The sequence below is a fragment of the Bubalus bubalis genome, chromosome 6 (genome assembly GCF_019923935.1).
Source record: "Bubalus bubalis isolate 160015118507 breed Murrah chromosome 6, NDDB_SH_1, whole genome shotgun sequence".
NCBI classification, from domain to species: Eukaryota; Metazoa; Chordata; class Mammalia; order Artiodactyla; family Bovidae; genus Bubalus; species Bubalus bubalis.
Window position 1 is genome coordinate 105572276 of NC_059162.1, and position 24669 is coordinate 105596944.

At 36.7% G+C, this 24669-nt stretch overlaps 1 protein-coding gene across 4 annotated transcripts in view; it reads right to left on the reverse strand.

Moving 5' to 3' along the window:
* Nucleotides 1-24669, reverse strand: part of RLF (RLF zinc finger) — an 80523-nt gene that overhangs the window by 44436 nt on the left and 11418 nt on the right. For 3 of the 4 annotated variants that reach the window (XM_006061924.4, XM_025289018.2, XM_044945204.1), the window contains exons 2-4: nucleotides 4467-4621; nucleotides 3482-3563; nucleotides 751-883 (exon numbers count right to left, since the gene is read on the reverse strand). In XM_006061924.4, the coding sequence (XP_006061986.2) occupies nucleotides 751-883; nucleotides 3482-3563; nucleotides 4467-4621 (370 nt within the window). Of the gene's footprint in view, nucleotides 1-750; nucleotides 886-3481; nucleotides 3564-4466; nucleotides 4622-24669 lie in introns of those variants that run through there. The other variant, XM_025289016.3, reaches the window with a different exon arrangement.

Genomic DNA, 24669 nt, shown 5'->3' on the forward strand with positions numbered 1-24669 from the left:
AACCCTTGTCTCTTATGTCTCCTGCGTTGGCAGGTTCTATCATTAGTGCCACCTGGGATGCCCATATTTTAAGACATCAACAAAAGGCCTGAGACTTGAACTAAAGATTTATCAAAAGTATAAATAAAAACTGTTTTGAAACTCATTCTTATTCCAGAAACACACTTAACAAAGATGTGATCCTTGTTAATTTTCTACTAACCTATAGCAAACAAAATCATAAATGTTGGACATGTAAAATGAGATATTTTGTGCGTCTAAATGGAAACATCAACCCAAATCCATAAATCTGTTGGTCTTCAACTGACAATTTTTAAATAAAAATTTTCTTCTTTGTGTATCTCTATAAAATGCTAAATTCCAATGTTTCATAAATCTAAAATAAAGAGTAATTTTCTGTCAATAGTCCTCAGCTCTAGTAACCAGTAAACAAAATATAAGCAAAGCTCTACTATATACCAAGGACTAGAAGCAGATTATTAATTTCTATCACAGGAGCTCTGTATAAACACTGTTATTCAAAGCAATATTTAAAACAAGTACAAAGGGATACTTTTAAAACTCTATGTTAAAATTCAAGAATCTTAAAACAAAACATTAAGTGCTAATGGCTAGTTTTTATTATTCAAAGGAGACCAGAATGACTGGTTATTTCACACAGGTGACATTCACAAAATTTTAACCCATAAAAATTTTTAATTCTCTTAGAACTAAATCCTCCTTCAGTAGTCAGTATAGTTTTAAGCTTACCTTCTTCTGTTTCTACTGGCTGTTGAGACAAAATTTTAAGAAGAACAGGATTTTTCCACACCCCTTCCTTGGTAACATGAACCAGTATTTGTAGGTTATTATTCCCAAATTCCAATAACGCATCATGTGACTCCTAAAAAAAAAAAAGCATATTCAGAAAACTGGCAATATAAAGTCTTTTTGCCTTTTCAATATATCTGAAAGTCTATGAAAAGCCCTGTATCTTGGATTTCCTAAAAATAAATAAGCAGGGGGAAAAAAAATAGCTATCCTCAAAGTTTTATGAAATTCTGTTGCTGCTTTTAAACAATGAAACTAGGGCATTTTCACTAAGTTAAAGAGTACCTTTAAAATGTTTTCCCAAGTTCCTCTATGTAAAATTATCACCACCATTCAATTTACATCCTTGAATTACTAAATTATTTTAAGGTCACTGGCACAGCTTTCTTTTAAAAGATTCTGCAGTATTCACATAGGCAACCTATTCCTTCTAACATAAGCATGACAATGATATCTATTGTTATGTATCTTTTTAATTGTTTAAATTCTTCTATCAAAAGACTTTTTAAACGATAGATGGCTCCAGGGACTTTCAATGCAGGGGCCACAGGTTCAGTCCCTAGTTGGGAAACTAAGATTCCACAGGCTGAGCAGCATGACCAAATAAACAAATAAAGAAAAAAAAATTTTTTAAATAACCTCAAATAGAGTCTTCAAAAACTATGGTGGATTTTAAAAATAATTTCTTGTTTAAGGTAAAACTATCTGAAGTCCACATCTTGAAATCTACAATATAGAAATACAAGTGCAAGATGTTCACTCTAGCATTATTTACAATAAACAGCAAAGAGATCTGGCCAAATAATTTATGGTGTAGCCACATAACAGAATCCCAGGCAGTCATCAAGGAAGATGCAATCCTAGACACATGTCCATGATAAAATCATTAAGTTAAAAAGGTTGCAAAACACAGGATCTCGTTTTTATTTAAAAGCCCATTTCAGAATGTATTTTTATATCCATAAAGAAAAGGTCTGGAAGGGTTACACAAGCTGTAAATAGTGATTGAGAACACTCTCTGTGGCCTGCCTGGTAAAACTATTCTCTTACCAAAGGTATCCTCAAAACATATCCTGATGCCCTATCCATTTTTACCTAAAATAAGAAAACTTCCATTTTTCATGCTTTATATTTCTACAGGGATTGTGTCATATTTTATCTGTACCTCTACTGTATTTATTTTATTGAACACATATTCAGAAATGTGAATATATATATCCTAAATTGTCTGATAAACATTTTAACAAAGTTGTACAAGCAGGGAGGAAGGCAAATATTTTATTTAGGCATACAATCTGAAAAAAGAATGAAGAAATCTAAGGAGAGATACTAAGAAAGTATCACTCTGCAAAGGAATACTAATAAAAAATAATAGTAACAGCCCTAATAAAAGAAAAAGTTCATTTGCCCTTCTAGAATTAAAATGTCTTATGCCAGGGCAAACTACTGGCAGACCCCAAAACAAAGAATGACAAAATCAATACGCTCTGTATGAAAGACGATTTTAACAACTATATGAATATGTGAAGAGTTAGGACATTATAGGGATTCGAACATAACAAAGAATTCTTCTTAAACAGAAAATCTAAACAGTAACAATTATGCAGGAATTGGCGATGGACAGGGAGGCCTGGCGTGCTGCAGTGCACGGGGTCGCAAAGAGTCAGACACGACTGAACGACTGAACTGAACATTGTATCATTTCAATTTGGATTATACAGTCAAGAAGAAAGAAATTTTCAAATAATGAGGTATGTCTGTTAACACACAAACCTTGACTTATGCCTGCATGAAACAGGTCCAGGCTACTATGGAGTTTGCCTCCTTGAGGAAATAGTTAAACAAAGCAAGTTCTAGGTATAAATCTAGGTGTTAACTTTAGGCAAGTTAATTCACCTCTCTATGCCTGCCTCCCTATTTATAAATTGTGGTTCAAATGATCTCTATGTTATATAAGGTTTGCAATTTGATTAAAACATACAAAATGTGAAAACAATGTAGAGCACTGTTTGCCACATAATTAATGATAATAACTGAATGATAGCTTTTTTACTTATTAAGTCTGTTTTCTTTAAACAGTTTTTCTATCTCCACTAACAGGCAAATTTGCTTTCTATTGCTGGCAGTACACTTGCTTTTTATCTCCTACCTTACTCTCCTCTCCCCAACTTGCTATTTTCTGATCTGCTCATCTGAGTATGCTTATTATCAAGCCAATAGATGAGCTAACATAGCTCTCCTGTAAGTAAAATGCATGAACAGAATCCCTGATGACTACTTTTAATTGTTAGCATTATAAGTCCCTGAAATTTTAGGGGAAATTACTGGATAAATGTACCATGAATGAACCAAATAGTATTGCATAATAAACACATACAATTTTATATTTTAATAGATTTATTCTGTCTAAAAGTTTGTTTCTGAAGAATGAAAAATTTTTTGTTGACTTCTAAGCTATGTAAAGACTAACAAAACCAAATGAAAGGAAAAAACCAATAATTTTTAGGATACTCTCTTCATCTGGAAGGCCTCTTTCTCATTTCATGAACTTAATACAATATATAATGAACTTGCTTTTGTTCTAAGTTTCCAATTTCAGTTTGCTGGGAGAAATTAACTAGGTGTCTTAGATATCCAAACGGAGACCTTTTTTGAGGCCAAATCAACCCACCTGTAAAGACTGAAGGAAGAGTACCCAGGCTTCACATGGCAGTTCACTTTCAGACACTGAAAGCAGTAATTCAAAACAACTCCTAGAATATGAAACACTACGTCAGTATATAACACTGGTTATAGTCATAATCAAGCGCCGTATGACAGTGACACAACACACATTTTAGGTTTATTTAGACTATTTCAAATTTGTTTTTTACTCTTCAAAATTTTATTCAACATTGTTATATTAACTTTTCAACTTTAAAAAAGAGAAAAAAGAAAAACTGTGAAGCTTTAGAGAAGGAATAATAGGATTATAAAACAAGGAATGTTTGTGTTCCAAAAAAAGTATGATGTTAGAGGTCTGGGATTTTGGAAAATAGGAAAGAAAACAGTTAAGACCACAGAAAAGTAAAATCAATCACCCAGACTAAAATTTATCCTACCAACAATCTGTAAACTGAATCAAGGTGATTCCAGAACTAAAAACTAACAGCTGTTATATTTTTTCACTCTGCAAATAAAATACATTAAAGGTGTAATTCTGCCTGCTATTAGGCAGTCAAGTATTAAAATATCAACTAAATCATTATGGGCTCTTAGGGTGGTAATTTTACACTGTGCCCTGGTACTTTCTGCTAGTAAAACTCAAATAATACAACTGAGTTGCAGAATTTCACAGTAATTCCCTCAAAGACCACTACACCTTCCAGATACTCTGTCACTTCAGTTGAACTATACCTAAGGACAGAAAGAAAATTTATCAATCTAAGCCTGAGGACAAAAAGAGACTCTAGGGGCAATTAAATATTATGCTGCTTGGCTGCAGTTTCACTTATACTTGTCTCCTGAAAATGGGAATATAAACGGGTCAGAGCAAAGGAAGTTTCATTCAAAGGTATGAAACTTTAAACAATGTGATGCCATAGTAAAGAGAAGTCCGGCAAACATTACAACCAAAAATACTCAATTTTAACAGTGATTTAAGTTCTTAAACTTACAGTACTAATCTGCCGAGCACTAAGAGGACATCTTCACACTCAGTAGTTAAATACGGGCGAGCGCTGGCGAAGCTTCGGATGGCAAGCCGATACACCTCCAGGAGATACACAATATGTTCTGATGCGTTCTTGTTGCTTGCATACTGCAACAAGGTCTAAAAAATAAAGTTTCAATTATTTTAAAAATAAAGACAATGAAACAAACAAGACCATCTTTGTTCTCAAATGGACTACCCCTTCCCTTTTTTCTAACAGATGCATACACCTTTTATTTGGCACTAGTTTGTTCAGAGAATTCTATTTTCATCACTTAATGAATTGTTTCTGTTGAATTAAAGAAAAGGCAGAACTGCTCTTTTGACATGAGAATAAATCTACGAATAGAGCCATAAAATGCTGATAGTTGTTCTCAACAGAGGTCTGGAGTTATCATCTCTGAAATTTAGTAATTAGTTTCATTAATACAACACTAAATTGAGCACCAACCATGTACCAATACACTGGTTATACAAGATTATGATTCCTGCCTTATACAAAAGACATTGCTGTGTGTGGCCATTAGCTCTTTTTTCCACATAGGACTGATTAGGCTTAATTTACACCTACCAATTTATAAAAGGTTATGGTTATATTTAATGAAGTTATTTCGAAAACTAACATACATGCCAGATGCTCCAAAATCACTGTGGACAGTGACAGTAGCCACGAAATCAAAAGACGTGCTCCTCAAAAGAAGAGCTAGGACAAACCTAGACAGCATATTAAAAAGCAGAGACATCACTTTGCTTACAAAGGTCCTATAGTCAAAGCTATGGTTTTTCCAAGAGTCATGTAGGGATGAGAGATGGACCACAAAGAAGCCTGAGCACCAAAGAAATGATGCTTTCAAACTGTGGTGCTGGAGAAGACCCTTGAGAATCCTCTGGACAGTAAGGAAGTTAAACCAGTCAATCCTAAAGGAAATCAACCCTGAATATTCACTGGGAAGGTCCAGTACTTCGGCCCCCTGATGCAAAGAGCTGACTCATTAGAAAAGACCCTGATGCTGGGAAAGACTGAGGGCAGGAGGAGCAGGGGGTGACAGAGGATGAGACGGTTGGTTGGCATCACTGACTCAATGGACAGGAGTTTGAGCAAACTCTGGGAGATAGTGAAAGACAGGGAAGCCTGGCGTGCTGCAGGTCTTGGGGTCGCAACAAGTCAGACACGACTTAGCGACCAAACAACAACAATCCCAGATGCCAGTTTATTTGTTTACAAAGGGGACAGTCATATTAACACCTAGAGTACCTCATTCCCCATATTTTGATATAATAGGTTTTCTGGTGAGTTAAAAATCTAAAACAAAGGAAAACCAGAACCACAATAAGGCCTGAAAAATTACATGTTCAAATCACAATGGAAAGCTGGCTTCTGTTCTCTTTGGACAGTGTGGAAAATAGGCTAAGTTCTTGTTTGGAGTCTCTCTAGGTTCCACAAAGTTGCTCTCCCTTCTAGTAATATACTTCTTTCCTCTAACAACTGAATAGGTTTTGCTTATGCTTAATTGACACATGCTTAATTAACAGGTTAAGACTTGAATTATGCAAGCTTCCCGCCCCCTAGAACACACATTCTGACTGGGTAGGTAGGCAGTTAAGGCTACTTCAGTAATAATCTCTTCAAGGATTCCTAACTTCCTATATTCTGATCTTTCTGCCTAGCAAACTACAAATAGCTTGGTGGTATTGCAGGATTCCACTGATTTTCTGTAGTTTTTTCCTGTAGTTTTTACAATAACAGTCCTTGTATCAGTTCTGATAATTAAGTACTGTCTTTTTAAAAAAAAAAAACAAAACAGGGAAACGAATGATAAACCATTATATCATATACTTTATTAAAAGCTCACTTAACTTACACACTGAATTATCTGATCATTGCATACTTGAATGATCAAGATACTTAAGCTATTAAGTTGGTAAGAAAAGTAATTGTGGTTTCGCACTGTGAATTTTAAATCATTATAACTAGGCTCAAACACATTTTCATTAATCAAAATAGGAACCATTACAATCAATGCATTTTTGCCAACAAGAAGTTTGTTTGTTTATTCCTGTAGCATAAAAATCCGTGCCTGGGGATTCGACAGACTCTTGGAAAGTATTTTCTGACTCCTGCTGATTGTGGAAGCATTTTCCCTGCAAAAAGTTGTTGAGATGCTTGAACAGGCGGTAGTCGGTTGGTGAGAGGTCAGGTGGAAAAGGCAAAACTTCATAGACCAATTTATTCAACTTTTGAAGCATTTGTTGTGCGACATGTGGTCGAGCACTGTCATGGAGAAGAACTGGGCCCATTCTGTTGACCAATGCCGCCTGCAGGCATTGCAGTTTTGGGTCAATCTCCTCAATTTGCTGAGCACACATTTGCCGGGATTCAGAAAGCTGTAGTGGATCAGGGCATCAGAGACCATGACCTTTTTTGGTGCAAGTTTGGCTTTGGGAAGTGCTTTGGAGCTTCTTCTCAGTCCAACCACTGAGCTGGTCATCACCAGCTGTAATATAAAATTCATCTTTTGTTGCACATCACAGTCCAATCAAGAAATGGTTCATTGGGGACTTCCCTGGCGGCCCAGCGGCTAAGACCCCGTGCTCTCATAGCAGGAGGTCTGGGTTCAAGCCCTGGTCAGGGAGCTAGAACCCACAGGCCGCATCAAAGATCCCACGTTCTGCAACTAAGACCAGGCAGAGCCAAATAAACAAATGAAATAAACTTTTTTTTTAAAAAAAGAAACGTTCATTGTTGTTGCGCAGAATAATAGAAGACAACACTTCAAAAAGACGATTTTTTTTTTTTGCAGTCAAACACCCACTAGCTGAGCTTTTTCCAATTTGCTTCAAATGCCAAACAACTGTAGAATGGTAGGAATTGAGTTCTTTGTCAACTTCGCGTGTAGTTGTAAGAGGATCGGCTTTGATGAGCCTCTCAATTGGGCACTGTCAACTTCAAGAGATAGTGAAGGACAGGGAAGCCAGGCATGGTGCAGTCCATGGGGTTGCACAAGAGTCAGACACGACTGAGCGACTGAACAACAAATCCTGATGGTTGGCCACTAGGCTCCTCGTCTTCAAGGCTCTCGTCTCCTCTGCAAGACTTCTGGAACCACCACTGCACTGTGTGTACATGAGAGGGTCCTGGGCCAAATGCGCTGTTGATGTTGAGTTGTCACTGCTGCTTTACGACCCATTTTGAACTCGAACAAGAAAATCGCTCTCATTTGCTTTTTGTCTAACATCATTTCCACAGTCTAAAACAAATATAAAATATACAGCAAGCAATAAGTCATTAGCAAAAACCATAAAGTGAGAAAAGTGCATGAAAATGATGTATAACATAACCACATTAATTTAAGAATATATTCCAATTGCAAACAGCAAAGTTCAACAATGCAAAATCACAATTACTTTTGCACCAACCTATTTCAATACATCCATTTAATTAAGTATCTTGCTGCTTTACCAGTCACTTTAGAGAAGTAGACTCCTTCTATATTTTCAGAAGAACATTATGTACCCATCTAATCAAATCCCAAATTTTAATAAGAAAAAACTGAATGATAACAGAGGATCATAAAACTGATCCCATAGTAATCCTTTCTAGCTAAATGAGTGAAGAAAAGGCATGCAGAATTGTGTGCTTATCAGCTACATAAATAAGACTTCATACTTGCTGTTCAGTCGCTAAGTCATGTCTGACTCTTTGCAAATCCATGAACTGCAGCCTTCCCTGTCCTTCACTATCTCCTGGAGTTTGCTCAAGCTCATGTCCATTGAATTGGTGATGACATCCAACTATCTCATCCTCTGTCGCCTCTTTCTCTTCCTGCCCTCAATCTTTCCCAGCATCAGGGTCTTTTCCAATGAATCAGCTCTTTACATCAGGGGGCCCAAGTACTGGAGCTTCAGCTTCAGCACCAGTCCTTCCAGTGAATATTCAGGGTTGACTGAATATTCTTTAGGACTGACAGGTTTATCTCCTTGCTGTCCAAGAGACTCTCAAGAGAGTCTTCTCCAGCACCACAGTTCGAAAGCATCTCTGGCACTCAGCCTTCTTTAAGGTTCAACTCTCACATCCATACATGACTACTGGGAAAAAATCAAAGCTTTAACTATATGGACCTTTGTAAGCAAAGTGATATCTCTGCTTTTTAAAGTGATGTCTCTTTTTTTAATACCCTGTCTAGGTTTGTCATTGCTTTTCTTTCAAGGAACAAGCATCTTTTAGTTTCATGACTGCAGTCACCATCCACAGTGATTTTGGATTATTTCACATAATATCTCTTAACAAATCTCTTAAAATCTATGTCAGAAAGAAACTGTTTTAGGTCAGCAAATTACTTATTTTCTGCATTGGTTAATCTGAAAACCAGAAGGCTTTACAAATTTATATTCAGTACCAGAATTTATGTTCCTTAAGGTCAGGTAATATCTTATCAACCTTAGTAGGCCAAACACTCCTCCACTCACTTCCATCTCCATAGGACATTCAAGTCTCATTAAATGTTTACTGAATAAATTTACCATTTTACTGAATAAATTCATCATTCTATTCATTTGCCAAATATTTTTTCATAGTCTACTCCAGTAAGGAGCTAGGTACTAGGGGGAAAGACACAGGGGCCTATCCTGGAGCTTTCAGAATGAGTCAACACAACCTAACGGTTGAAACCACATGTGCAAATTAACCAGCTGCTGGCTACGTGTGCAGAAAGAAGCGCGGAGGGAACAGAGACAAGGCTGTTCTTTCCGCAGTCCCTTCCCACTCAGAAGCTCCTGCCACCAGTCTAGTATCTTCTGACACAGATGTCCAATTAAGCCTCCCAAGTCACACAAGATTCAATACCCTGTGAGTACTTAGGTTTACATCTTCCCCTATACTTATTTATATATTTTTTATATTCCTAAATCTTTTCCCCCTTATATGTTAATCACATTAAAGAAGTGTCCTTTTCTGCTATATTTAAAATGGAAACCAGTAAGGTCCTACCGTATATAGCACAGGGAACTCTGATCGTCGTTACGTGGCAGCCTGGGTGAAAGGACAGTTTGGGGGAGAATGGCTGAGTCCCTTTGCTGTTCACTTGAAACTGTTACAACATTGTTAATCGGCTATATTTCAATATAAAACAAAAAGTTAAAATGGTTAAAAAAATTTTTTTTACAAGGGAGGTGTCCTTAACATATCCACTATGTGCGTACTCTGGACACTGAAAGAACCACTGGAACAATCTTCTTTACTATCATCGTTTTTAAGAACTCAAGATTAAACTGAATGAATTATAGCCATCCAAATAACATTACTTTGCCAATAAAGGTCCATCTAGTCAAGGGTATGGTTTTTCTAGTGGTCATGTATGGATGTGAGAGTTGGAATGTGAAGAAAGCTGAGTGCCGAAGAATTGATGCTTTTGAACTGTGGTGTTGGAGAAGACTCTTGAGAGTCCCTTGGACTGCAAGGAGGTCCAACCAGTCCATCCTAAAGAGATCAGTCCTGGGTGTTCTTTGGAAGGACTGATGCTAAAGCTGAAACTCCAATACTCTGGCCACCTCATGCGAAGAGTTGACTCATTGGAAAAGTCCCTGATGCTGGGAGGGATTGGGGGCAGGAGGAGAAGGGGATGACAGAGGATGAGATGGCTGGATGGCATCACCGACTCGATGGATGTGAGTCTGACTGAACTTCGGGAATTGGTGATGGACAGGGAGGCCTGGCGTGCTGCAATTCATGGGGTCGCAAAGAGTCGGACATGACTGAGCAACTGAACTGAACTGAACTGAACTGAAACAACATTTTTAAGTAACTCATGTAAACAAAATTCCATCAAAAGCAGAAAAGAAAAATGGGAGTCTTTTATTTCTCTTTAGAAATTTAAATTTTAGACACCAACAAAACTAAGAAAGGGGCAGTAAATAATAATTATGACTCCCTCAAGTTCACTGGCATTCTTCAGAAACCAAATTAATGACCAAATTAATGGCCTCTTCTCTTTGTTTCAGTAAACTTATTTATTCTACTAAAGTTTACTATGTAGCAATAATGTGGAGGGTAACAGAGATGAAGACTCCATTCCTGCCCTTAAAGAACTAAGTACACTTAGCCCAATCAGGTACCATCTTTATTTCAAACATTCTCACAGGATGTTCTCATTCATATCTCAGGCAGATTCTCTCTCAAGTCCTTGCTATATACCTCAAATGCCTGTTAGACATTTCCATCTGGATGTCCTATTCAAATCTAAAATTCAACATGGTGAAAACAAACATCTTCCCCAGCAAATATGCTCTTCCTCCTATGTTCCATCTGTCTCTTTTCAGGAGCCAGAGCTAAAAAAAACTATCTCTGAAATCACCACACCAAAGTTTATTGACTCAATGGCAAAAACATTAATACCTTTGTCTCTGATCTTATGCTTTATTTCCATAGCCAGTGACCTAGACCAGGGCTCTGAACATCCCTCATCTGGAATGCCACAACAGTTTACTTCTCTAGGTTAAATACTATTCGGTTCTGTGTATGTGTTATAATCATAACTTCTTTGTACATAAAAAATTAATGCACAGGGGGAAAAATTAGAAGGAATTCAGCCATATTAATGTTAGGAAGAACCACTGGAAGGACTGATGCTGAAGCTGAAGCTTCAGTATTTTGGTCATTTGATGTGAACAGACGACTCATTGGAAAAGTCCCTGGTGCTGGGAAACACTGAGGGCAGAAGGAGAAGCAGGCGTCAGAGGTGGCTGGATGGCATCCCCGATGCAATGAAGATGAACTTGGGCAAACTCTGGGAGACTGTGAGGGAAAGGGAGGCCTGGCGTGCTGCAGTTCATGGGGTTGCAAAGGGTCAGACACAACTGGGCACCTGAACAACAGTGGTAGGATTATAAACAATTTTGTACCATTTTTATGGTTTTCTGAAATTCTTCCCAAGTTTTCTTTATTAAGCATTATTATATTTACAGGAAGAAGGAAAGATTATCTCCCCTTATCCCAATTCTATCTACATTCCTCACTACATGGTTTCAAACAGGCTGGTTAGCATCTGGACTATTCTCTGAAAACTACCAGGGAAGGAGAAATTTTTTTCATAATGATCATTGTTTATGCAGGGATGCATTCCAATTTAAGACTCAAATGGTTTGAGACTAACTTTTCCAGTGGAATAATCATAGTTAATATTTTTGAGCACACACTATGCACTAGGTATTTTCCTAAGAGCTTTACATGGTACTAACATTTAATACAATAACCCAAGAGCTAAGTGATTTATCATCAGGCGATTTTTAAAATGAGATAACAAAAGCACAGAGAGATTATTTTCTGAAAGTCACCATTGTAGTAAATGCTGGATTTAGGATTTGAACTGTGGGTCATCTGACTCCAGAGACCACACTTAACCACTCTGCTACAAGACTTTCAAGAACGCACAATTCTATAACTATTTTACTTGTATTTTTAATTCTGCCCCTCCTGCCCCCAAGCATTAGCTTTAATCTTCTACAACAAGTAGTATCATGGGTATCATTTGATCTTCTTCCCAAGAGTTTACAGCATTTAATTCCCATTTAAAATGACTGCTTCTGGGGAAAGTTGTTCAGCCATAGTGAGATTGACGCTCCACACTTTAGAATGGTGGTGGTTCACACAGAAGTGACAAACGGTATCTGGTACTTGGTCCTTACTGTTAAATCTGTATGTGACTTTTAATAGAAGAGGATTTGCATTATTTTAAATTTTGGCCAGTAAGCAAGAAATCTTATTGATTTTAATTTCTTAACACATGAAATTCCCAGAATTAAATAAATTTGAGTAAAATGTGACTGTACTATGACAGACAGACTTCCAGCAGGGTAGCCTTTCAGCTGGATTTCTGAGGTATGGGTCAAGTTTGAAAATGCGAAAGTGAGGGGAAACGAAATTCAGGTAGACAGCAACTTGAACAAAATCAGAAAAAATCTATAGAACAGATGGGGCAAAACAGTGACAAGACTTAACATCACTTGGTGAGGAAGCATGGGAGATTTCTCTCGAAGAGACTAAGCTGGCTGTGAGATGAAATGGAATGGGAAGTGAACAGCTGGCTGCTTACATTCAGAAAGTGGCTAGAGTAAATTACAACTTTTAAGTCTTAAAACATACATGGCTATTAGACTGCACCTCACACTTTTTATATTGGTTATAGTTGGCTTTTTAAACCCAGAAATATGACTTGTTACTTTATCTACCTACCTATTTATCTATTCTGATTAACTTTCACTGGATGCAATCCATCATCCTAGCCGACCAAGATTATTTTTAGATACTGATTCTGTCATGGGATTTAACTATGCTTTCTAATTTCATTTTCAATTTAAAAAAATATCTTTTGCTGGGCTTTTTCCTAGTGGCTGAGTTGTAAAGAATCTGCCTGCCAATGCAGGAGACACAGGTTCAATCCCTGCTCCGGGCAGATGCCACATACTACACAGCAGCTAAGCCTGTGTGCCGCAACTACTGAGCCTCTACTCTAGAGGCAGGAGCCGCAACCACGAAAGCTGCAACAAGAGAAACCACAATGAAAAGCCCGCGCACTGCGACTGGAGGGCAGCGTCAGCTCTCTGCAACTGGAGAAAAGCCCGTGCAGCAACGAAGACCCAATAAGGCCAAAAATAAATACATAAAAATTGTATAAATATATCTTTTGCTTTAATAAACTAATAAATTTTTTGTAATAAAATACCCTTTATTGTTTAAAAAAATATATATAGGTAAGTAGAGAAGTAAAAATAAAAATGTCATTAATAAACACTACCATTACTCCCAAAACAGACCACTGTTAACAAATAAAATTAAGTTTGAGGGGTTTTTATGCCTAAATAGTAGCATATTAATGGACTCAAGCTATATTATTTTGTAAAACTTTCTTCAACATCAATATTTTTATACCTCATGTGTATACTACAATTTATTACTCAAGTCCCTGTTTCTGGACATGATGGTTTCTAACTTTTCATTACTATGCAAAGTTAGAAATTTCTATATGCAATATTTATATAATTATTATAATATTCAGCACAATGTTCTATAAATAGAATTGATGGGTCAAAGGATGCATAATTTTTAAGAATTTACATAGTGCTAAATTTTGCACCAGAAAATTTGTTCCAATTTATATTCCTATTATTTATGTAAAATATCAATAGATTGAGAAATTATCACAATTATTGTACATTACAACCTAAATACAATCTTTTCAAGGTCACATGGATAGGGCAAATACAGTATTTTGTTTATTCATTTTACAATCCTTTCATTACTACTGTGATTGAATAAAATTTTTCATGTTTATGATATCTTTAATTACTACAGCATCTATATGGTATCTTCATCTAAGTTATCAATAATAGAAAGGAAGAGAGCTTGAACGAGAACAGTATCAACAGTTAAACTTCCCCCCAAAATTGAAGAGGAACAAATTCTAACTCATTCTATGAGGCCAGCATGACTCTGATATCAAAGCCAAAGACTACAAGTAAAGAAAACTACAGACCAATATCCCTTACGATACAAAAATCATCAACAAAATATTAGCAAGCTGAATTCAATGGCATATTAAAATAAACTATACACTATGACCAAGTGGTATTTATTCCTGGAATGCAAGGATGGTTCAGCATATGAAAATCACATTAAGAGCATGAAGCGAAAAAACCTCACATGTCACCTCAACTGATGTAGAAAGAATATTTGAAAAATTCAGTAACCTTTCATGATAAACACTCAACAAACTAGGAGCAGAAGAAAAGTACCTCAAAATAATATAGATCATGAATGAAAAATCCTAACATTATACTCAATGGTGAAAGACTTAAAGCTTTTCCTTTAAGGTCAGGAAGAAAGATGTCCACATTCCCCATTTCTATTCAATACAGTACTTGAAGTCCTAGTGAGAGCAATTAGGCAAGAAAAAGAAATAAACGGCATCCAAATTGGAAAGAAAAGTAGTATCACTGTTTGCAGATGACATGATTTTATATGTAGAAAACATTGAAACTTCAACATCAAAAAAACTAACCAAATAAACAAGTTCAGAAAAGTTGCACAATATGAAATCAACACACAAAAATCAGCTGTGTTGTTTTTTTGTTTTTGGCTGCAACACACAGCTTGCAGGATCTTAGTTCCCCAGCCAGGTATGAAAGCACAGAGTCCTAACTACTGGACCGCCAGGGAATTCCCTCAGTTGTGTTTTTATACAACAACAATGAACAATCTGAAAGAGAAGTCAACCATTCCATTTATAATTGCATCAAAAATACAGGGATAGTGACTTCCCTGTTGGTCCAGTGGTTAGGAATATGCCTGCCAATGCAAGTGACATGGGTTTAACCCCAGGTCTGCCCACATGCCATTGGACAACTAAGCCCATGTGTTGCAATTACTGAAGCCCACCCGCCCTACAGTCTGTGGTCCTCAACAAGAGAAGCCACCAAATTGAGAACCCATGTATTGCAATGAAGAGTACCTCCTTGTGCCACAACTAGAGAAAGCCCACATGCAACAATGAAAAGCCCATGGGTTACAACAAAGACCCAGTGCAGCCAAAAATTAACAAATTTTAAAAACAGAGGAATAAACTTAACCAAGGAAGTGAAAGACTTACACACTGAAAACTATAATATTAAAACTTAATCAAAGATGCTAAAGACACAAATAAACTGCAAGACATGACACAAAAATGTTCATGGAATGGAAGACAACAGTGTAAGATGTCAATTCTACAGAAAGCAATGCACAGATTCATGAAATCCCTATCAAAATCTCAGTTTTGCGAGGGGGGGTGGCATCTCAAGGGACCCTGAATTGCCAAAACAAACTTGAAAAGAAGGATAAAGTTGTAGATCTCACACTTTTTTTTTTTTCCCTATGTCACACTTTCTGATTTCAAAATTTACTACAAAGCTACAGTAATCAAAGCAGTGTGTACTGGCATAAACACACAAAGACCAACGAAACAGACTAGACAGTCCAGAAATAAACCGTCATGTGCATGCATTTGTGTGTGCTAAATTGGTTCAGTCACGTCTGACTGTTTGTTACCCTATGGACTGTATGTAGCGCACTAGGCTCCTCTGCCCATGGGATTCTCCAGGCAAGTGGGTTGCCATGCCTTCCTTCACAAGACCTTCCAGACCCAGGGATCAAACTGGCGTCTCTTATGTCTCCTGCACTGGCAGGTGAGTTCTTTACCACTAGGGCCATAAACCCTCATATATATGGTCAAATGATTTTCCAAGGTGCCAAGACCATTCAGCAGAGGAACAGACAGTCTTTTCAACAAGTGCTACTGGAAAAACTGAATATTCATATGGAAAAGAATTTGTCTCTTACTGTATACCATATACATAAATTAACTCAAAATAGATCTAAGATCAGACTCCCAAGGAAAAGAAATAAAAGCAAAAATAAACCCTAAACAAGACCTAATCAAACTTAAAAACTGTTACACAGCAAAGGAAACTATCAACAAAATGAAATGTCTTTTTTTGAAACAGGGAATGGGAGAAAACATTTGTAAATGATATGACTGACAAGGGATTAATATCCAAAATATACCAATAACTTCTACAACTCGATATCAAAAAACCAAACAACACAATCAAAAAATGGGCAGAAGACCTAAACAGGGATCTCTCCAAAAACAAAACATACAGATGACCAACAGGTACATGAAAAGATACTCAACATCACTAATTATTAGAGAAACACAAATTAAAACCACAATGAGGTATCACTTCACATCAGTCAGAATGGCTATCATCAGAAAGTATGAAGATAACAAATGCTGGAGAGGGTGTGGAGAAAAGGGAGCCCTCCTACACTCTTGCTGGGAATGTGAACTGGTACAGATACTACAGGAAACAGCATGAAGGTTACTTCAAAAACGAAAAAGAGAGCTACACATGATCTAGCGATTCTACTCCTGGGTACAAATACCAAAAAGACAAAGACTCTAATTTAAAAAGATACATGTACCCCAATGTTCACAGCACTATTTACAGTACCCAAGATGGAAAAAATTCAAGTGCCCATCAACAGACAACTGACTTAAGATGTCGTACAAGTATGTGTGTACATGTACACACACAAACACACAAAATGAAATATTACTCAGTCATAGAAAAGAATGAAATATTGCCATTTGCAGCAACATGGATGGGACCTAGAGAATATCATACTAAATGAAGTCAATCAGATAGAAAAACACAAATACTTTATGATATCACTTATACATGGAATCTAAAAAATGCTACAAATGAATCTATATACAAAAAACAGACTCACAGACACAGAAAATAAATTTATGGTTACTAAAGGGGGAGGTGGGCGATAAGTTAGGAGCACTATGGGATTAACAGATACAAATTGCTTCACATAAAACAGATAAGCAAGAAGGATTTACTGTATTACACAGAGACCTATATGCAATATCTTGCAATAACTTACAATGGAAAACAATCTGAAAAAAAAAAGTAACTGAATAATTTTGCTGTACATCTGAAACTAACACATACTGTAAATCAACTATACTTCAAATAAAGAAAAAAGGAAAAAAAAATAGATCTAAGAGCTAAAATCATAAAACTCTTAGAAGAAAACAATGGGAAAAAACTCCATGATATTGGATTTGGAAATTATTTCTTAGATATGATACCAACAGCATTACATAACAAAAGTAAAAATATATAAACTGAACTATATCAAAATAAAAACTTGTCTACCCTGAAATCTGGACCTTATCCTTGTGGTAAAAAGAAAACCTGCAGAACAGGTGAAAATATTTGCCAAATCATATACCTGTTAAAGGATTAATATCCAGTATATATAAAGAAGTTTTAAAACACAACATCAAAAAAAACAACCCAACAATAATAGGCAAAGGACTTAGACTTCTCCAAAGATACACAAGTGGCCAATAAGCACCTGAAAAGATAAAACAGAATAACAATTGTTTGTAAAGATGTGGAAAATTTGGAACCCCTGTGCATTGTTGATGGGAATGTAAAATGGTACAGCCACTGTGCAAAATGTATGGTGGTTTCTCCAAAAATTAAACTGAATTACCATATGATCCAGTAATTTTGCTTCTGGATATATACCCAAAAGAACTGAAAGTACGGATTTGGAGAGTTATTTGTATCCATGTTCATAGCAGCATTATTTACAAAAGGTAGAAGCAATCCAAGAATACATCAAGGAATAGATGAACAAATTGTGGCATATAAACACAATGGAATATTATTCAGCCTTAAAAGGGAGACTTGACATGTGCTGCTGCTGCTGCTGCTGCTAAGTCACTTCAGTCGTGTCCAATTCTGTGCGACCCCATAGAGGGCAGCTCACCAGGCTCCCCCCGTCCCTGGGATTCTCCAGGCAAGAACACTGGAGTGGGTTGCCATTTCCTTCTCCAATGCATGAAAGGGAAAAGTGAAAGTGAAGTCGCTCAGTCATGTCTGACTCTTTGAGACCCCATGGACTGCAGCCTTCTAGGCTCCTCCGTCCATGGGATTTTCCAGGCAAGAGTACTGGAGTGGGGTGCCATTGCCTTCTCCATGTGCTACAAAGTCAATAAATCTTAAAGTCATCATGCTCAGCGAAATAAGCAAGCCACAAAGTGACATATGTTTCCACTTATGTCAAATTCATAGACAAAAATATAGAATGGTGGTTACCAGAGGCAAGAAACAGGGAGGAATGGCAAATTAATGTCTGATGAGTTCAGAGGTTCAGTTTGAGAAGATGAAAATGTTCTGGAGATGAATAGTGCTGATGGTTGCATAACAATATAATATACTTAATACCACAGAAATGTATGCTTAAAAATAGCTAAAATGGCAAATTTTATATTATGCATACTTTACCACAATGTAAAAAAATACCCAAAAAAGTTAACTGTATGTCTTGAGATTTAAGAAGAGCTATTTTCAAGAAACAGAAGTGGGTGAGCATGAACAGGAAGAGTGGGGAAAGCGAGGAGGATAAATTCAAATATTTCCCATTTCTGTTTTAGTAAGTCACTACTACTAAAGAGATCTAGGATACTTCTTGAATACGAAAATTTTAAAATCTGAGCTTTATCACTGGGGAAGATTACAATATTGAGGCAGCTATGTAAAACAGTGAAATAAAAATGCCTTTCAGTTGGGGAGTCAAACTTCTATGTCCATTGTTTGCCAGCTAACAGTGGTCTTGATTTTTTTTAAAAACATTCAACTGAAATGACTGAGTACTCATTTTGCACCAGACAATGTGCAATATAGCTTAAAAACAAAACAAACAAACAAAAAATCTGTGGCAAAACACACGTAACAAAATTTACCATCTTAATAATTTTTAAGCGAACAGTTCTATGATATTAAGTATATTTACACTGCTGTGCTACCACCCCAACATCCATCCACACAACTTGTTCCATCTTACAAAACTGAAATCAAACCCATTAAACAGTAACTCCCCATCCCCCTACCCTCCACCCTCTGGCAACCACCATTCTACTTCTTATCTGTGAGCAATATACTCTCATAATATTGTATTTTCTGTTTGAAAAAAGCAACACAAGAGTGTGGTAATGGCATCAAGGTATACAAACAGAACAATGGAACAGAATAAAGTCCTGAAATAGACCTACATACATATGGCTAATTGATTTTCAGCCAAGTGCAAAGGAGATTTCTCCATTCAGTGGGAAAGCAGTCTTTTCAACAAATGCTGCTGGGACATTTAGATGCTCATATCTTTTAAAAAAAGAACTTCCATCCATCACTCACACAACATACAAAAAGTAACTCCAAATGGATCATAGATCTTTAAATGTAAAACTTAAAACAATAACACAGAAGAGAACACAGAACATCTTTGTGCTCTTAGGTTAGGCAGATTCTCAGATATAACATGAAAACTATCATCAATAAAAGAACAAGTTGATAAATTGAACTCTGTCAAAATTAAGAACATGTGTTCTTCAAAAGACACTGTTGCTGCTGCTGCTGCTGCTGCTGCTGCTAAGTCACTTCAATCATGTCCGACTCTGTGACCCCATAGACAGCAGCCCACCAGGCTCCCCCGTCCCTGGAATTCTCCAGGCAAGAATACTGGAGTGGGTTCCCATTTCCTTCTCCAATGCATGAAAATGAAAAGTGAAATTGAAGTCGCTCAGTCGTGTCTGACTCTTCATGACCCCATGGACTGCAGCCTACCAGGCTCCTCCATCCATGGGATTTTCCAGGCAAGAGTACTGGAGTGGGGTGCCATTGCCTTCTCCAAAAGACACTGTTAAGAGAGTAAAAAGACAAGCCACAGCCTAGGAAAATACATGCCAACAAGCCATGGCTTGGCTGCTCCTAGGGCCATCTAGTAATGTAGGCCTTCTCTTTCCTGTTAATGTCTCACCCAGTTTTTCCTTGAGGTTCTTGATGGTGTCTTGTGTGAGTTTACCAACAGTTCAGTCCACAACGTGTGGCTGACACTATGTTGTTCTGCCTCAGTTCATCTGCTCTCCCTGAGCTGGTAGTGAGCACCTTAGGCTCTCTTCATGCCCACCCTCAGCACAGTGGAATTTGTATCACAGTCAAGGGTGTTCCCTCCAGAGATACCAAGTGAACCAGTGACAGAATGTGTGTAACTTAAAGGTGATACAAATCACCACCTCCAATCTGTCTACCCTTTGCCATCTAAGCCACAACATTTAAAAAAGCAAAAAAAAAAGAATATATTAAATAAAGGGCTTGGGTCCAGAAACACACACACACTCCTCTTGAAACTCAACAACACGAAAACAATCCAATTTTTTCAAGTCGGCAAAAGAGTTGAAAAGATACATTTCCAAAGAAGATATATGGTTGGTAAATAAGCAGGTAAAAAGATACCCAACAAAAATCACTAGGGAAATACAAATAAGAACCACAATGAGCTGCCACTAATTTTAGGATGGCTAATACTATAATAAAGCGACTGGCTACGCCATGTGTTGATCAGGGCCATGTGTTGATCAGGAAGTGGAAAACTAAAACTCTCATACATTGTTGTTAGGAATGTAAAACGATACTACTCTGAAAAACCTGACATGTGACCCAGCCATTCATTTACCCAAGAGAAAGAGAAAGCATTTGTTCACACAAAGACTTATACATGAATGTTCAAAACAGCTTTGTTTGTATTAGCCAGAAACTGGAAACAAGCTGAATGGCCAACAGGTGAATGGACAAACAAATCATGATAAAGCCATACAAAGAATACTCAGCAATAAAAGAAATTAATTATTAATATATACAACATAAAAGAATTTCAAAATAATTATACTGGCTGAAAAAAAAACAAAGAGACTGTATAGGTTTTCTTTGTAAAATTCTAAAAATGGAATATAATCTATAATCTATAATCTAATCTATAGAGAAAGCAGCATAACTGAGTGAGGATGGAAAGTTATTATGGAAGGAAAGTAAGAAAGAGGAAATACAATGGGAGTAGAAGAAAGTTCTAGGAGTGATGGGTATATTCATTATTTTGACTGTGGTTTCATGGGTATAAAAATATGCCAAAGCTTATCAAGTTTTAAATATGAGAGGTTTACTGTATGTCAATTATACCTCAGTAAAGCTATTTTTAAGAAAAGACAATGGTCCACAAAATGTACAAAACCATTAAAAATTTTTTTAATAAGTTTTACATTTTAATTGTCAGATTTACTATTTTCACTGCAATAAAATGTAAAAATTCTGCACATAAAGGTAATACAAAAAGTGAAAAGATAAACTGAAGAAAATATAATTCTGAAATAATGACCAACATAGAATTCATGTCTAGAATATACTTTCATAAAACCTGTTAAGAAAAAGACAATCCAAATGAAAAATGAGCAGAAAATGGGAAAAGATAACTCGCAAAAGAGGAAATCTGAATAGCAATAAATGTAACCAAAAAGATAAGCAACTCTTCACATCAGAAAAACAAAAACCCACAGTAAGATAGCACAGTCCACCCACCAGAATGGCTAAAATTAAACTGTCTGACTACACCAAGTATCGACAAGAATACAGGCCTATAGTAACTCTTCAAACACTGGTAACTGCATAAACTGCTACAAATACTGTGGAGAATAACTTCGCAATATTTATTATAGTTGAAGATAGGCCTATGTATGAACCCAGGAATTCCACTCAAGGCATATACCCTGAAAGAAATTCTTGCATCCATATATAAAAATACAAAGAAAAGATGTCTACCCCAGCAGTTAATGTAAATGCCTCCAAATCCATTAATAAAAGAATGAACTGTGATGTATTTACATAATGAAATACTACATATCATGAATGTATCAAAAAATGAATGTTATCAAAACTATATATACCAAAAAGTATACATATAACTAGATAACTCTTAGTATTCAAAAAGCTTCAGAAGAATGCATGTGCATGCCTTCGTGCTAAGTCACTTCAGTACGACTCTTTGTGACCCTGTGGACTGTAGCCTGCTAGGTTCCTCTGCCCACGGGATTCTCCAGGCCAAGAATACTAGTTGGTTGCCATGCCCTCCTCCAGGGGATCTTCCCAATCCAGGGACCAAACCCACATCTCTTACATCTCCTGCATTGGCAGGTGGGTTCTTTACCACTAGTGTTATATAGTGCATCATTTAAGCACAGCTGGAAAACGTAAGAAATAATACTACACATTGTATTAAAATTCACACATACAAAGTAAAGAGATGCCAGAGAAACATTAAATAGCAAAACCAGGATGACAGTGGGAGGTAGACAATCTGACATGGCATACACAGGTAGCTTCAATTATTTCTGAGGTTGTGTTCATTTTAGCATTATGCACTTTACTACTTGTATGTTGGAAATATTTGTTTTGGAAAGTAGCATATCCTTCAAAGTTTTGCACAAAACTAACTTTCAACCTAGATTCCTATACCCAGCCTAACTAACCCAAAAGAGAGGGGAAACCTCCTCAGGAACTACTGGAGAGTAACTCACACCCCAAATAGGGGAGTAAAGCAAGTCAAAGGCATGAGGGCCAGAAAACAGGATCCAACAAGGGAAAAAAGCGAAGACAAGTACTGAAACAACAGATGATAAAATGAAAATTAATTTAAAAGGGTAGCATAAGTACAAGCCATACAAAAACACAAGAAATACAAAGGGAATGTTCCACTTATTCTTCACTGAAATGCAACAAATGATAACACTTTAGTAACCGTGTTTCAAACTTTTTCCATTTATCACTGCTTTATAAAATAGTATATTTTAGTTTTCTAACATTTTTTATAAAAAACAACAGATCCTGGATAACCTTTCATATCAATAAATACAGCACTATCTTTTTGCCTGTTTATTTTTTTTATAAAGTTTTATTAAAGTATAAAGGAGATAGAGAAAGCTTCTGACATAGACATCAGAAGGGGATAGAAAGAGTACCCCTTTTTGTCTGTTTAAATTTGAAAAAAAAAAAAACAAAAACAAAAAACTGAAATACAGCAAAAAGGAAAATTCACACATAATCCTACTACTTTAAAGTTCTCTATGCCATAAAGAAGTAAAAGATCACTCCTGTGTTCCACCTAACTCTATTCCTACTCTCTATGGCCAAATAACCCTGATAAATACAATTTGGTATGTCTTGGTACGTACGCCTTATATACATAAACAAAAGCTTTCTGATCCTTTGTAATAATCTCCTGACCTCAAATATTTTATGGCTCTGGGATGTTCAAGAGGTACTTGTTTTTTTGGCATTTTCAAACCTAAAATAAAGAAGCCCTCATCCATTTCAAGATGGATTTCTGGCATTCCTGCTTTCCCTGAAATTAGTGGGTTTTTTTCTCTTCTTAATCATACACTTGCTTCAAATTTTGTTTGGCAATGAAGCTGATTATAGAAAAGTGGCATGGAAATTCATCTCTATGGTCTACACCAACTGGAAGGAGAGATAATGTTGTTTACTCAAAAACATTTATGTTTTAAATTACTGCATAATAGTTAGGCAAGGAAATTGTTTTACTTACATTCCTGTTACCTAAGGACAAACTAGTTGGAAGGTGGATAAATACATATGACCATCAAACACTGACTACTGCTCTACTGTAACAATAAGCAAATGCAATAGGAAAAAATGTTTAATATTTATCTTCTCCACTAGACAATAAGCTCACTGTAGACCAGAACCCTGAATAGTACATAGCAGGTATTTTACAATTATTAGCTTTTTGATTCTTTGCCAAGTTATTAAAGATCTAACTTTTTTTTTTTTTACGATTTTTTAAAAAATATTTTACTTTATATTGGAGTGGAGAAGGCAATGGCACCCCACTCCAGTACTCTTGCCTGGAAAATCCCATGGACGGAGGAGCCCGGTAGGCTGCAGTCCATGAGGTCACTAAGAGTCGGACACGACTGAGCGACTTCACTTTCACTTTTCACTTTCCTGCACTGGAGAAGGAAATGGCAACCCGCTCCAGCGTTCTTGCCTGGAGAATCCCAGGGACGGCGGAGCCTAGTGGGCTGCCGTCTACGGGGTTGCACAGAGTTGGACACGACTGAAGCGACTTAGCAGCAGCAGCAGCAGCAAATTGGAGTATCACAGATTAGCAATGTTGTGATAGTTTCAGGTGGACACCAAAGAGACTCAGCCATACATATAGATGTACCCATTCTCCCTCCAACTCCCCTATCCAGGCTGCCACATAACACTGAGTAGAATTCCCTGTGCTATACAGCGGGTCCTTGTTGGCTACTCATTTTAAATATAACTGACAACTTATTTTTGAAGTTTGATTAAGACAGTTTTTCAGATACATATCTTTGATTAATATGCCTATATACCAAAACAAATTCAAACTAAGGAGATTTAATTTCAAATTCTCACTGCATCACTTCATGGCAAATAGATGAGGAAAAAGTGGAAACAGTGTCAGATTTTATTTTCTTGGCCCCAAAATCACTGTGGATGGTGACTTCAGCCATGAAATTAAAAGACATCTGCTCCTTGGAAGAAAAGCTATGACAAACCTAGACAGTATATTCAAAAGCAGAGGCATCACTTTGCAGACAAAGGTCTGTATAGTCAAAGCTATGGTTTTTCCAGTAATTATGTAGGGATATGACTGCCCTCAATCTTTCCCAGCATCAGGA